At 35.1% G+C, this 15,887-nt stretch overlaps 1 protein-coding gene and 1 non-coding gene across 3 annotated transcripts in view; both read right to left on the bottom strand.

The window, feature by feature from the left end:
* SHROOM2 (shroom family member 2) overlaps positions 1–15,887 on the bottom strand; it is a 236,421-nt gene that overhangs the window by 115,433 nt on the left and 105,101 nt on the right. For both annotated transcript variants that reach the window (XM_056808024.1, XM_056808025.1), the window contains exon 2: positions 3,387–3,538. In XM_056808024.1, coding sequence (XP_056664002.1) covers positions 3,387–3,538 — 152 coding nt within the window. The remainder of the gene's footprint in view (positions 1–3,386; positions 3,539–15,887) is intronic.
* Positions 7,279–7,384, bottom strand: LOC130456052 (U6 spliceosomal RNA). Its single transcript, XR_008914327.1, has one exon. It is a non-coding gene; the product is annotated as a U6 spliceosomal RNA (small nuclear RNA).

The raw sequence follows: 15,887 nt of genomic DNA, 5'->3' as shown, positions 1-15,887 counted from the left end.
TATTAAAGATTTGTGACATAAAATCCAACTTTTTTATTTTTCAGTGAAAAAAAAATTAAGGTTTTTTCATTATATTCTTCTATACCCTAAAAAAATTCTGCCAAAGTCACAGATATTTTCATTATTTGTTTTTGAGAAGGTGAGGGAAGGGATAAGGAAAAAAAAATTAAGCCAGGATATAGTCAAATGCCATGCTTAATGTTAGTACCATACTACCTAATTTAAAAGACACCTCCCCTGTCTCTTTTTTTAAACCCTTTCCTTCAGACTTGGAATCAATACTAACTATTTGTTCCAAGGCAGAAGCAAAGTATGGGCTAGGCTTGATATTAAGTGACCTGCCCAGGGTCACACATCTAGAAAGTATCTGAGGCCAAATTTGAACCCAGGACCTTCCATCTCCAGGCTAGATTCTTAATCCACTGAGCCATCTAGCTGCCCTAACGCATTCCTTTTTGTATGTGATTGGGAGGAAGTGGAGGAGAGAAGAAGAGATTTGTTGGGAAGCTTCCACAAAAAAAACTCTCCTCCAATGCATCATCTGTTTGTTCTTCTTACACAGAGTTGAGCCTATACTCTGGCAGGTTCTAGCATGCTAAAAAGGAAGCTGACTCCTTGCTTTCTGAAGAGCAGCTGAGAAAAGTACCATTTCTGATGTGTAAGGATAATTTTAGCATTGTGACTTAAAATCTATTTAATTGGTCACCAGGGAAAATCCCAAATAATAAAATACCCAAGTCACCAGGAGACTGTCTCAAGGAAGCTGTCTGAGGGAGCTCCTCCACGATGAGTTCCTCTCCTGAACTGGTACCCAGGCTGCTCATATAGACCTTTTCACCCTTGTGGCTCCACCTCTAAATTTTCACATCTACCAATCACATCAAAGGCTTTCTTCAGGACTGTCCATACTTTTTAGTTCTCACCTTCTTTGATTAGATTATATCTTTAGAGTTACTTCACACTTCTTTGTGAAGTTCACCTTTTGTTAATTATTTGACCTTTTTGTGATTAATTTAACCTTTACAGGTACTTAACATCTTTTTGTACTAAGATACTACAAATGGACTTAAAGTTCTAGCTTCACTATAAGGTGAGAACGAAGTACCTTCATTGTTCAATTAGGAGATTACAACTTTATCTTCCCCTAAAGTATAGTCTAAGTAGGGTGGAGTAATGTAAAGTACTACAAGACATTCCTGATTCTGTTAAAGAGAGTGTCTTCATTGTTACAATCAGGAGATAGCTAAGTCAAATCTTCTAGTAGTAGGGTGGAGTAGTTTAAAATTCACAGGTGACCAGTAGGATGAAATTTTTGGTTCTGGCACAACAAAGAAGCATAAAAGTATTACACTAAATCCCTCTAGGTCTCCTCTGCCTAACAATAGTAAAATAGCAGGAGGTGGACAGGAAAAGAAAAGGGAAAGGGGCACTAAGAATCACAGTTTGTAGATTCTCTCTAAAATAAAAATTCAGCTCTTCATAGGGCACACCCTTTGCCAATGACAAATGAGAGGTCTTGTCATGAAGGCTTTCAATCATGACAGTCTCACTATGAAGCTAGGATACAACAGAAAGTTGCAGCTGGCTGGCTCTGGTTTTTATTCGTGGAGAGAGAAGCTCCAAGGAGCTGATGGAACTGATTATCATATGTTGTAATGCTCATAAGTGGTTGCAAAAAGGCCACCATGGAAATAAACTTTAATAACAAACATGTCAGGATTAACAGCGGAGTCACTAAATTTAGACTTCTTAATATCGCTGTCCCAGAAAAGCTGTCTAAGGACATAGAAATTCTACTGAAGGGAATAAATGTGGAAGAGGATAGCTGGACTATGCAAATATAAATAGGAAATACAGGGTGGAAGTGACACAGGTCTAAGGCTACTGTCATATCTCTTCTCAAGGCATTTCAAAAAAGAGATCAAAAGCATGAAAAAAAGGATGTCATCAAAGAAAAGTATGACTCGAACAAAATGTAGGCTAATCACTCTCTGGACAACTTTGGACACACCATTAGTATCCTAGAAATGTTGAAGGACTAAGAGGAAGGCACACAGAGTAGTAGGTGGTCGATGCCCCGTGGCACATTTGTGGGAGGACACAAATAAGAGCTGTATAAAATGGACAGATGTGGATGGGTTTCTACTGGCATTGTTGAAAGAAATACACATATGAATGAGATCACAGATGCATTTGTGTGTTCTATTAATAGACTCATATGTGAGTCTATTGTGTGAAAACAAAGTATACAAATATATTTTTAATTACTGAAAAAGAAAAAAACATAGAAGAGTGTGGGGTGTTATGAGAGGCTTATACATTCAGGAATGAGGGAGCTGAGAAAGTTATCAAAAGAAGTAGAATATGGCTTCATTTCACTTTTTAATCTGCCACCTAAAAAAACTATTCCTGAAATCCCTTCTTTCTCCTGCCCATTACCAAGTTGGTTCCATGGAAATGTCTCCTTCCATATTTTACATTTAGATAAATATAAACCAAAATAGCCTCATTTGTAAATTCCACAATTCAACAACCAATTTTTCAAGATTATATCCATTCTGTAAAAGCACACAAAAACACTTCCCATAAATACTGTAAATGAACTGACATTACAAATGTTCAGTGGAAAACAAATCCCGTCAAAAAAACAACAAATGGTATAAAGAAAAAAAAATACTCTTCCTAAGTGCCTAGGAATAACATCTGAATTCTGTTTATAGGCATTATTTCCATAGTTCTACATCCTAACTTCTGTCAACGATCTAGTTCATGGAAACAGTCAGCTTTATTTCCTTTGAAAGTTGGCTCCAATGAGGAATCTTTTGTTACTAGAAAAAATAGCCCTAATTAGCAGTTTGCTGCATATCGGGCATACTGTGAAAGCCAACTGAAAATATAACAGCCTGCCACCTTGTGTGAATGACATGCAATAGCAAATCTTTTTCTTGGGGAAACTATTGGTAAACTTATCTTTCTTTCTCTAGCAAGGAAAAAAAGAATATGTGGGACCAAAACAAAATAAAAACCAATCCCTCAGGAATTCTAATTTTCATTTTGATGCTGATAGATGCTACAGAGATGATACTGACTACAGAGTATCATGATAGATGGAGAATAGCAACTAAATAAGGCTAAAAGAAGCAGGCTTGGTTGGCAGATGGGGCATGTCCCTTCAAGGACTTCTCTTTGAATTCCAGCCGTAGATTTCCGAAAACATAGCAAAGGTTCTGCATCCATATCGACTATTACAATGAAATAGAAATAGTAATGACCTATTGAAGTTTAATATTTAATTTTGTTTTCAAAATGCTTTGTCAGTGGCTTGAAAATGGTGAAACCCATGACGAAACATGCCAAAATTCTAGCGCTGCTCCATGAGATCTTACCTTTTTACTACAAGCTTTAAGGTCTTATGTGAGCCCTTCACTAAGCAGATGGCCTCCTGTCTAAATCCTGACAGGCCTATATCATTGATGCCCACAATTTCATCTCCAGCCAGTAACTTGTCAACAGCTGCGGCTTTACTTCCTTCTTCAATCTGAAAAAAATAAAATAAACAAATGTCAGTCTGTTATTGCCAGATAATTAAGTTAAATAACAAAATAAACATCTAAAATACAGCATATTTATTTTTTAATTGAAAATTTTTATTTATTTAATTTAGAATGTTTATCCATGGTTACATGATTGAGGTTCTTCCCCCCAACCACACCCCCCATAGCCAATGCGCAATTCCCTGGGCTTTACTTGTGTCATTGATCAAGACCTATTTCCATATTATTGATAATTGCACTAGGGTGATCACTTAAGAGTCTACATCCCCAATCATATCCCCATCAACCCATGTGATCAAGCAGTTGTTTTTCCTCTGTAATACAGTGAATTTATAAGAATACAAAGCACTCCCTAACTGATACATGGTCAAAGGATATGAACAGTCAGTTCTTAAATGAAGAAATTAAAACCATCCATGACATATGAGGAAATGCTCCAAATCACTATTAATTTTTTTAAAATATTATTATATACTTGGTAATCATCACCACCACCACCACAAAACATTTAAATAAAAAATGCACTAAAATTTTATGTGCAAAACCATAAACTCTACATTTTTTTCAATTTGCTTAAAAATATATAAATCATTTATATAATAAATATTCTCTACTTTTGAGTTCCCTTTAGATTTGTTTTACTTTGAAACTTTTTCTCTTTATTTTGTAACTTATTTTTAAAAATGTAAACCATAGGGGGCAGTTGGCTGGTTCAATGGATTGAGAGCCAGGCCTAGAGACAGGAAGTCCTGTGTATGATTGAAAAATCTGTTAGCCTAAAAAATGAACTACATATCCCAAGAGCCCACTGACTTCCTGTCATTGCATACTTCCTGTAGACAGAGGATAAAAGGCGTAGGCTTTGGAGGCTCCAGCTCTCTGATGTAGAATCAGCATAGATGGTGGTGAGTGGGGATGACTAAAAAATGGCTAACCAGCCATGGGCACGTGGTTTTATTTTGTATCTTCCTTATTCTTTGATTTCTAATGATCATTAATCTCTTAAAATATAATATTATTATTGAGATTTTATTTTAACTTTTATACCTGGGTTCAAATATAGTCTCTGACACTTCCTAGCTTTGTGACTCCCATTGCTTAGCTCTTACCACTCTTCTGCCCAAAGAAATCAGAAGTAAAGGAAAAGGACCTCCTTTTACAAAAATATTTTTAGCAGTTCTTTTGGAAACTGAGGGGGTATCCATCAATTGGAGAATGTCTGAAAAATTATGGTAAATGGTTGTAATGGTGAATTATTGAGCCACAAGAAATGATGAACATGCCAAGTTCAGAAAATCCTGGAAAGACATACGAACTGATGTAAAGTGAAGCGAGTAGAACCAGGGAGCAGTGTTTACAGTAACAGAAATATTGTACCATGATCAACTGTGAAGGACTAAACTATTATCTGCAAAACAAGGAACCAAGGGACTCAGGGTAAAAAAACAAAAACAAACAACCCCCCCTCCCCCAAAGCTATCCACAGCCAAAGAGGGAATTATTGGAGTCTGATTGCAGATGAAAGCATGCCAGCCTTCACTTTATTTCCTTCACAAGTTTTTGATGGTATATGTGATATATCTTCAGTCATGACATGGAAAATATGGAAATATGTATTACATGAAAGTACTGATATAACCTATATCAGACTATTTATCACCTTGGGGAGGAGGCCACGAGGGAGGCAGAGGGAGGGAGAGAATCTGAATTGCAAACTGTCAGAAATAATTGTCAAAAACTTTCAACATGTAACTGAAAAGAATAAAATTCAATTAAAAAATAAATATGGCAAGAGTAAGGTGTGTCTATTCAATGAAACTAGATGTTCAGATGTTAATATAAAAAAAATTAAGAAAGAAAGAAATGTATAATTACATTTCTAGTAAGTCTGGGCCAGACCTGGTAAGTATCAAATGATATTTTTAATGTTTCAACCCATACAGGTAGAATAGATTCAAACAAAAGAACAATACTATTCTGCATCAAGTTCCCTTAATTTTAAATTGTCTCTTTGCCAATGTGTTCCATTAGTTATTTGGGGAACAATAAGATGGTAGGTGGCAAACTGGCTCAGTGCAAGCTATTATCACTTCTGTGGAGTCTAGCACCAGCATTGGCTTTATTTTCCTCATTTTTCTTCTCTACAGTGTAGCACTCATTTTCATACTGCTTTGTTCTTCTCAATGATGGCTTTGGTTATATTACTCTTTGTTCCTGCCCAAAGTTGTAAGCAAGCTTCTTAAGCATAGGGAAAAAATGCCATATTTCATTTTGTACCGAGTATATGATAGTCATTCATATACCCACTGATCTGGTTCTTTCTTTTTTTTAAACACTTACTTTCTGTCTTAGCAACAAGAAAGGCATGGGCTAGGCAAACAGGATCAAATGACTGGCCCAGGGTCACGCAGCTAGGTGTGAAAGATAATCTAATTAAGGAATTTCCAGTTTATAATCGATTTTATTTTTCTGTGTAACTATATATTCTCTGCATGCAATCCTTATTAGAATAATCTTTATTTTAGAGAAAAGCTATAAGAAATAATCCCAGTTATTAACTGATTGGATAATTGTACATGAAAGTCAGCAATCAATAATGACATTGTGAGTAAAATCCTCTGAAATGTCTTGCCAAGGGGAGTTGTGCCCATGTCCAACATCCTAGAATGTATCCAGTCATTGTGATATCTCAGTTGGTTTTGAAGCTACAAGAGTGATCTTGGCTTTTACCATATATGGAATGGATCATTACTTCATAGAATATACCTTCTTTTAAAAAGAGACCTTTTCTTCTATGAAGAAATATTCAGAAGATCACTCTCCTTTAAAGGTTGGAGGAGGAGGTCCTCTGTGTAATCTGACTATAATATACCAGCTGACACATAAGCTCAAGATCCTTTGACTGAGATGGAATGGACCTGGACTATCATATTTTATAATTTGCATTTTTCTATAATAAATGTCAGCTTGGCTCAGATAATGGGTCCAAAGTTTTTTGTTTTTTTTTTTTTTTAATTTTTAAGTAGGAAAAGGCCAGATTTGAACCCAGGTTCTCCCAAACCCAGAGCTGGCACTTAAGTCACCTAGCTGTCTCTTGACTGAGTCTTTAGAACCTTAAATAATGATATTTTTATAATGATCCTTTCTGTGATTCTCTTGAATTTTTTCATCTTAAGCCTAATTCTTGTTGGAATATTATAATCAAAAGGGCATTTACCTTCACAGATACTAAAGTATGCCTTACCCCTAAATTACAGTAAATCTTCTCTTGGAATACAGCAGCGAATAGGGGGAAAGGTTATAGAGTATTATCTCCTCACTTGTGTTCTTACACTGCCATCACTCTGGTAGAAGCCATTATTTCATGTTTGAATTCTTTCAAGAGTCTTCTAGTTGGTCGTCTGCCTCATAGTCCAGTGTCCAATCAATTGCCAGTTAGTTTCCTAAAGCACCGGCATTAAGTGTGGCATATCCTCCTATCCCTTTAGTCAACATACTCCAATGGTTCCATATTACCTCAAGGAGAAAACACAACATTATCTGTTCAGCTCTTTAAGCCCCTCATGGTCTTCTTACACCAGCTGGCGGCTCTGCCTATTTCAAGTCTCTTCTCTACTCTAATCCATCCTCCACTGAGGCACTGAGGTGACTTTCCTACTAAAGCACAGGTCCTAGCGTGTCACTCCAGCCCCTAGCGCCAAGGGAACAGCACAAATGGTTTAAAAAGGAGAGGGAACGCTTCACAGATTTGCATATCATCCCTGTGCAGGGGCCCTGCTAATCTTCTCCCTATTGTCCCATTTTCATCTATTAAACCACTCAATAAACTCCGATGGCTTCCTATTGCCTCCAGGAGCAAATACAAGCCCTGCATAACCTAGACTCCTCCTACACTTTCAGTCTTCTTATTCCTTATTCCCCCAAATGCCCTAAGTTATAAGTTTCTCGGGTCCAATGGCAATGGCCTCCTGGATGTTCTGCAAACAAGATACTCCACCTCTTGGTTCTAGACATTTTCTCTGGCTGTCCACCATGACCTCACTGACTTCCTTTAAGTCTCAACTTAAATTCCACCTTCTACAGGAAATCTTCCCCATTGCCTCTAAATTGCAAAGAGCTCCCTTCTGTTAATTATTTCCTAAGTATCCTGTATATAGCTAGCTATACATGTGGATAGATAGATAGATAGATAGATAGATAGATAGATAGATAGATAGATAGATAGATAGATAGATAGATTTGAATGCTGTGGTTTCCCTATTAGATTGTAAATTTCTTGGGGGCAAAGGCTTTCTCTTTTACTCTTTTTAAATCCATAGCACTTGCTGGGTTTGTACCCCAAAGAGATAATAAGGAAAAAGACTTGTACAAGAATATTCATAGCTGCACTCTTCGTGGTGGCCAAAAATTGGAAAATGAGGGGATGCCCTTCAATTGGGGAATGGCTGAACAAACTGTGGTATATGTTGGTGATGGAATACTATTGTGCTTAAAGGAATAATAAAGTGGAGGAATTCCATGGAGTCTGGAACAACCTCCAGGAAGTGATGCAGAGTGAGAGGAGCAGAACCAGGAAAACATTGTACACAGAGACTGAGACACTGTGGTACAATGGAATGGAATGGGCTTCTCCATTAATGCAGTTATTCTGAACAACTTGGAGGAACCTATGAGAAAAACCATAATCCACATCCAGAGGAAACACTGTGGGAGTAGAAACACGGAAGAAAAACAACTGCTTGAATACATAGGTTGATGGGGATATGATTGGGGATGTAGACTCTAAATGAACATCCTAGTGCAAACAACAACATGGAAATGGGTTCTGATTAAGGATACAAGTAATATCCAGTGTGGGAAGGGAGGGAGGTAAAGAATATGATTCTTGTAACCAAGGAATAATGTTCCAAATTGACTAAATAAATTTCTCAAAAATAAATAAGTGAATGAATGAAAATCCCTAGTCCTTAGGAAGCACTTAATATGTTTATTGATTGACTGACCTAATTTCCCTCCATATATTCTACAATCCAGAAACACTCACAACATCTTACTGTTCCTCCCACAAAACCCTTCATTCTCTAAACATTGTTTTTTAAACAAATAAAAATATTTGTTCCAAAGCAGAAGCGAGATAAAAGCTAGGCACCTGGAGTTAAATGACTCACCTATGGTCACATAGCTAGTAAGTATTTGAAATCTCCAGTCCTGGGCCACCCAGATACTGGCTGTCCCCCATATCTGTAATTCTCTCCCTCTTTCTTTCCCTCTCTTGGCTTCCCCCTTAAGGATCAGCTGAAATGGGTCATCTGAAAAAAAAGCTTTTCCTGGTCCATCTCCACACAGACTTTAATACTAGTGTCTTCCTTCTGAGATTATCTCCCATTTACATGTGTGTTTGCATGTCTGTATCTAGTATATCCATAGCTTGTTGGCATGTTGACTTCACCCCATCAGAAAATAACTTCATTGAGGGAATGGGTTTGGGTTTTTTTGGTAGCACAGTGCATGGAACAAAAGAGATGTTTAACAAATGTTTGAAGACTTATTAGTATATATTGTTAATACTTAAAGAACTTCACTACCATTAAATTTTTTGTCACTGATGATCTGTAAAGTTTTTAAGGAAGTGAGAGCATAGTTAAAATGAAAACTGGTATGTTCCACAGTAGTTTATCTGTGAGTAAGCAAAACATGATTTTTTGGTTTTCTTCATGCCATAACATTTATCTAAAACTTTACATAATCATAAATCTCAAAGCAATTAAAAGTTGATATTCCAACAAAGCATTCAATAATATATTTAATCCTAAAATATAATTATATTCTAGTGTAGATAGAGATAAAGATATTCAGTCATTTTTCAATTGAGTTCAACATTTCATGACCCTGTTTGGAGTTTTCTTCAGAATGATAGTGGAGTTCTCTGCCATTTCCCTTTCCAGCTCATTTTACAGATGAGGAAATGTAAGCACAGAGTTAAGTATCTTGCTCAGGGTCACAAAGCTGGTGAGGCTCTATTTGAACTCGGGACATTTGGGGGGATTTCAGGTCCAGATTCTATTCACTGCTCCACCTACTTGCCTCATGAATATTAGAGATACAGATGTATAAACATGTTAAAAATCAAACTTTTCATCACTAGTTTTAAGAACCCCAAGTTAATTTCAAAGTGAAAATAACATGACTTTTTTTTTTAAATAGTTGAAAGTTTCCATCAGGACAATGTTGAAGAAAGATACTCAGACTAAAAAAAACAGGATGAGTCAAAAGTACAGGATACATCACAAGCCAAGACAAACTAAATGATAAAGTCAAGGTTTATATCAAGGAAAACACACATTGCTAACCATCTCTGTTCCTGTAGTGATTACAGAACAAATTTTGGACTATGCACCAAAATTCTTCCTTCTCCATGTTCTATTTCTACATCAAAATGTCTACATTTCTTCTATTTAAATGTTTCAACATAAAGTTCTAAATTGAACAAGTAAAATCCTCAAAAAAACAAACCAATAAATAAATAAATGTTTCAGCAACCTATAAAAATGTCTAAAATTCTTTAATGAAATCTGATCTGTCCTTGAGGGCAGAGACAGTTTTATTATTGCCTTTGTATCCCTAATGTATGATCCTTTTGTATCACGCTAGGTGTAATGCCTAACAAAGAGCAAGCATTTAATAAACACGATGAATGAATAAAAACTGAGTTAATAACATTTTCCTGATTTTCCCTTCCTGACCTCTTTATATTTATATCACTTTCCAGGTCCATTGTTCAGAAATTGGGGAGCAATTATTGATTCTCCTCCGGTCATTCATTGAGTACTATCAATCCTTCCTTTTTGATGAATCTTGCATCATCCCTTTCTTTTCATTCTCACTCCCACTACTCTAGTCTAGTTCCTTTATCATTACGCATCTGGATTATTAAAACGGATTCCCTAAATCAAGAAGTAAAGTAAAAAGTAAAAAGAAAAAATCCACTGATTAAGTGTCATAATATTTGGGTTTTAATTTTAGTTCCTCCAATGCCTATGTGATTGGGCAATAATAATGATGAGAACAAGAAAAAATAATAATTTTTAATAATAATTCATTCAGCATTTCAAAGTTGACAAAGCACTTTAAATATATTACCTATGTGGGCCTCAGTCTTCTTTAACTCACAAAATAAATTAAACTAGATTAACTCTTAAATTCCTTTCTAGCTATAATATCTAATATTAATATTAATAATTTATTCAAGCAATCTTGTATATTACTACCTGATCAATCTTCCAAAAAGACTATTTTAGGGGCAGCTACCTACTATTATACAACCAGCAACAAAAACATTCCAAGACCCTTCATGAAAAGTGCACATGAGAGCAAATCTCATTAATTAATAAGTATTTCTTATACCACTTATACTTATAGATACTTCAGGATTTTTCTTAGTCTTATCAGAGTTTCTGCATCACTACTCTTAGGCTTTGGCACCATTATTAATGATTAAATAGTATCAATGAAAGAAATAGAAAGAAAGAGAAGCTCTGTTGTGATGTGATATGGACATGATGACTTACTACACAAGGGAGAAAGACAAAGACTGATGCAAAAGCTAATGTTTGGCTCAAAATAATGCTATGACTCACACAATTGAGTGAATTGCTGCAAGCTCATTTATGCTGTCTGAGAAAATGGTGCAGATTTAGCTCATAATTTAAAATGTTTATTTCACATATTTTTCTGCCTTTATTACTTTTGATTGACAATCACACATATTCCTGAATTCATGTGTTGAGTTTGCACCATATAAGTTCCTAGTGTATACAAGACAGAAAAAACTGTAGAGCACCGCAGACAGAAGACACTAAGATTAAAGAGGACTGGGAAAGGCTTCTTGCAGGAACTTCCAAATAAATAACCAGATCCTGTATAAGGATAGTAAGAACCTCTCGCATTATTCAATTTTACAATGCACATTTCCACTGGGTTGGAACCAATGACCAATATTTCCATTTTTTAATGTTTTAAACAATTAAAAACAATGTCAAATTCAACAAATATTTGTCCACTTAAGTGGATCCATTATTTACCCTACTTGGAAACTGACTCTATACTCCATTTTGGTCTACAGAGCTCTTCCTCCTTCTTAATTATCACAGTCTATTATTATATTTATCTCTAAACAAATTGCCTTGTATAATCAAACTTCTCACAAACATATATTAATGTTCCAGCTAGATTGTCAGCTTTTTGAAGTAAGAAACCATATATAGCATATTTTCATTATATCCCACAGTGCCTAAAACATTCAAATGCATAATAATTGTTCAAGAAACACAAGAATTTTAAATCAAGCCAACCCATTGAGAAAGGAAAATCAGAGTCACAGATTCACCAGAGTTTAGGGGCCAGATTTCTCTAAAAACCTCCTCAAATATCATATTCTCCATCCTGGGTTGTTCATGTTTTATTTCAAAGAATACACAGAACCTGTTTAAACCACATTTTGAACTTGGAGGTACAATTTGCCCAAATATTAATGCAGGCCTCAAATAACAAACTCCAATGCACAGAATTGAATTGAGCAAAAAAGTATTTTCATATTTTGGCATAGCATAAAACTATTTTTCCATCTCTAGGTATCAACTGACCAGTTATCAGGCAAAGCAAATAATGCTACCAATTTTATTTTTAAAATATCAAAAAAACATTTAAAAAAATTTAAATATCAAACCATTTTGGAATTAAGTATTTAGGAAGTGTCAAATATGCTCCCACTCCTCCCCTCTTCCCTCCCTTTAATCTAGGACCTAAGTGAAAAAAAAAACAAAATAAAAAATAGGTTATATTCGTTATAGGCACTGAGATTAGGCAGGAACCTGGCAAGCCCAACATGAAAAATCATAAATGCATAACCTGAAACTAGCTTTCCTTTTGGTTATGCTGTTAAATCATTTGGCTCATCAAGTAGCAACACCAGGTACAATGTTAAGCATCTATTGAGCCCTCAAATATTTGTTGATGATGAAAACAAGGTCTGGGAAAGAGGCCAAAGTCCAGAGTGGGATTTCAACATCAGGTTATTCGTTCTGAACAGTGCTCTGAGGAAAGCAGGGCATTTAAAACTATCATTTAAGGACATCAAAATAAATGGAAAACATAATTTGCCAAGAGATAATACTTAATTTGTTAAAGGAGTTAGAAGTAAGAATCTATTTAAATTATTTTACGGGAAGACTTAAATCACATGAGGAAATTCACTGCAATTCTTGTTTTCTTACTTAATAAGCATTTTGCATATAGTTCCTATTTATAAGGCAGTGGGTATATCACTAAAAATATCCTTCATTGGTGTACAAAATAGTGAACTAATATAGAAAACAGGGCAGACACTTCCTAGCTATGTGATCCTGGGCAAGTAATTTGATCCCCATTGTCTAGCCCTTACCACTCTTCTGCCTTGAAATCAGTACACAGTATTCATTCTAAGACAAAAGGTAAGAGTTTAAAGGGGGAAAAAAAAGGAAAAGGAAACAGCATAGACAGATAGACAGACAGATAGACAGATTACTAAATCAAACTCCTTTCCAAACATTGAAAAACCCATGAAGCACTATACTGGGTAGTATGCAATGAACTAAGAAGCACTTGGAACTATTGACTTCTTGCTTAAAACAACATACTGTTAAATATTTTAAATCTAATTTTTTAGTACTTCAGAGGACCCCTGAATTTATCAATATGGTTAAATTTCTCTGTTGATGTTAATCAAAGTCAATTCTTTCATCATTCCATCTCTCTACTTAAGAAACTAGCAGTCTGCTTAATCATGTGAAACAAGAGGGGCAGCTAGATGGCTCAATGGATAGAGCCAGGATTAAATATGGGAGGTACTGAGTTCAAATCAGGCACTTCCTACCTGGGTAATTCTGGGTAAATCACTTAATCCCTGTTGCCTAGCCTTTATCTTTCTTCTATCTTGAAACCAATACTTAGTATCAATTCTAAGAAAGAAGGTAAGGGTTTAAAAAAATGGGGAGGGTATACTATGGCACAATCGAACAAACAGCAACAATGCAATGATCCAGGACAATTCTGAGGAACTTATAAGAAAGAATGCTATCCACACCCAGAGAAAGAACTGTGGGAACAGAAATACAGAAGAAAAACAACTGCTTGATCACATGGTTTGATGGGGATATGATTGGGGATGTAGACTCTAAGAGATCAACCTAGTACAAATGATCAATGATACAGATAAAACCCAGTGGAACTGCTCATTGGCTATGGGAGGGGGTGTGGGAGGAGGGAAGAGAAAAAACATGAATCATGGGACCATGGGAAAAATACTCTAAATTAATTAATTAAATAAACCTAATTTTTAGAAATGGAGAGGTATGCCAAATGGGTTTCAGAATTCAATTGTAGTAGTTCTCTCTAATACACAATCATTTTATTTTCCTGTTGTTAGGATACAAAACTATAAAGCAAATTCCAATTGATGATTTTTAAATTTTTAAAAAATATATAGAAAGGCTAACAAAGTCAGATATGCTCTAAAATTTCTGCTTTAATTCAACCATTTGGAAATAAAAACAGAAATAAATGTTCACAATCTTGGTCCCCTTAGGAATCTTCATAGAATTAATTAATAAGTGTTAAATACCCATTTTGTGACAAGCATTGTATTAAGCACTAGAGATACAAAGAAAATTAAAACAGTCCCTGCTCTTAATCAGCTTACATTTGAGGGCTGAAGATATACATAGATATAGGTTTATATTATATGTAATGTAAACAGAAGTAAGTCAAGTAAAAATATAGCTATCATATAAATGAAGTTCTTTATTCTCTATGATTAAAAGAAGTAAAGGGGGGGAGAAGGAAGGAAGGAAAGAAGGAATTTTCTTGAGATAATTGCACACCTGGTAAGTGAAAAAGGCAGTCTGAGATGTTAGAAAGGTGATAGAATAGGTTAGACTGCAATAACTTTTGCAGCCATCAGATGGCACCATTGGACTTAGACAGCTTAGTTGCTTGGTGTACTTGAAAATAGGCTGAAGGAAGAAACAGAGGAACTTATGCTAAGCACTTTACAAATATCACATCATTTGAACCTTTATTTTATTATACTTTATTGAAGTTCAATGACTTTCCTAGGGTCACAAAGCTAAAAAGAATCTGAACTCAAATTTGAACTCAGGACTTCCTGATTCCAAGTCAAAGTTTATATGTATTATATTATATATCTGAATCTCCTGTACCACTCGGCTGCCTCTAAACATTTTTTACACATAGATGCTTAGATACATTATCTTGCAGACAAGACATTCATAGTGCTTTTCTCTAAAAGAAGTTCAGACTATACACTTTTATAAAGTGAAAGCATCTAGATAAATACAGAAATATGGAAAATAAATAAATTCATCTTGAGCAGTCAATCTTGGGGAATGCTCTCCATCTCCAGAGAAAGAATTGTTGGAGTCAGATGGCTATGGATCAAAGAATACTATCTTTCACATCAGTGTATTTACAGTTTTATTTTGGGGTTTGAGTTTTGTATGAGTGTGCTCTTACAACAATGACCAATATGGAAGTGTGTTTTGCATGCTAATTAAAATTAAGCTTTTTAAAAATAGTAGTTATTCTGATCTTAAAATCACAGATCATGGTAATGACTTACAGGATTCAAAAAAATTTTTAAGTTTTGCATTCAATTTAATTCAAAATTGTTATAGTCCAATTCACCCAGAAGCCAAGACACCACCCTGTAATGTCATTGTTTCTCTTTGAAAATGAAAAGACCAGCAACAACTTTTTTTTTTAGGGGGAGAGAGTTTACAAATATTATTTCTTTTGTGTGTATAACTCCCATTTGGATCAGTAACTCTTCTGTACTTTAGTCTAAATCAAGGGTTTTTAAACTTTAAAAGTGTCATGGACCCATATGGCAGCATAGTGACACCTTTATAATCCTAGATATTTTATTTTATGCATTAAAAACTACTTAAAAGATTCTAAGAATGAGCTTTACTAGGCTGCCAGAGTTTGGATGCTATCTGTAGAAAGAAGATAATTAAACCTTTGGGAACTGAGGAGATAACTAAGAGAGAAAAGTATAGAAAAGAAAAAGCCCCAGAACTGTCTTAGGAAAGGAACATGAATGATGTTGATCCAGCAAAGGAGAATATAAAATATGAAGAAATAGACTTAAAAGGGATATGACATTTTTATGTGAATAAATTTGTAAGAAAGACAACGTAGAAAACCAGAGAGAAAAAAGTTGGATTGTAGGTGGAAAAAAAAAACCTTAACCATTAACATGCAAATAACAAACTACAA

The sequence above is a fragment of the Monodelphis domestica genome, chromosome 8 (genome assembly GCF_027887165.1).
Source record: "Monodelphis domestica isolate mMonDom1 chromosome 8, mMonDom1.pri, whole genome shotgun sequence".
Classification (NCBI taxonomy): Eukaryota; Metazoa; Chordata; class Mammalia; order Didelphimorphia; family Didelphidae; genus Monodelphis; species Monodelphis domestica.
The sequence above is the reverse complement of the archived record's forward strand: the minus strand, read 5'-3'. Positions and strand labels throughout refer to the sequence as shown.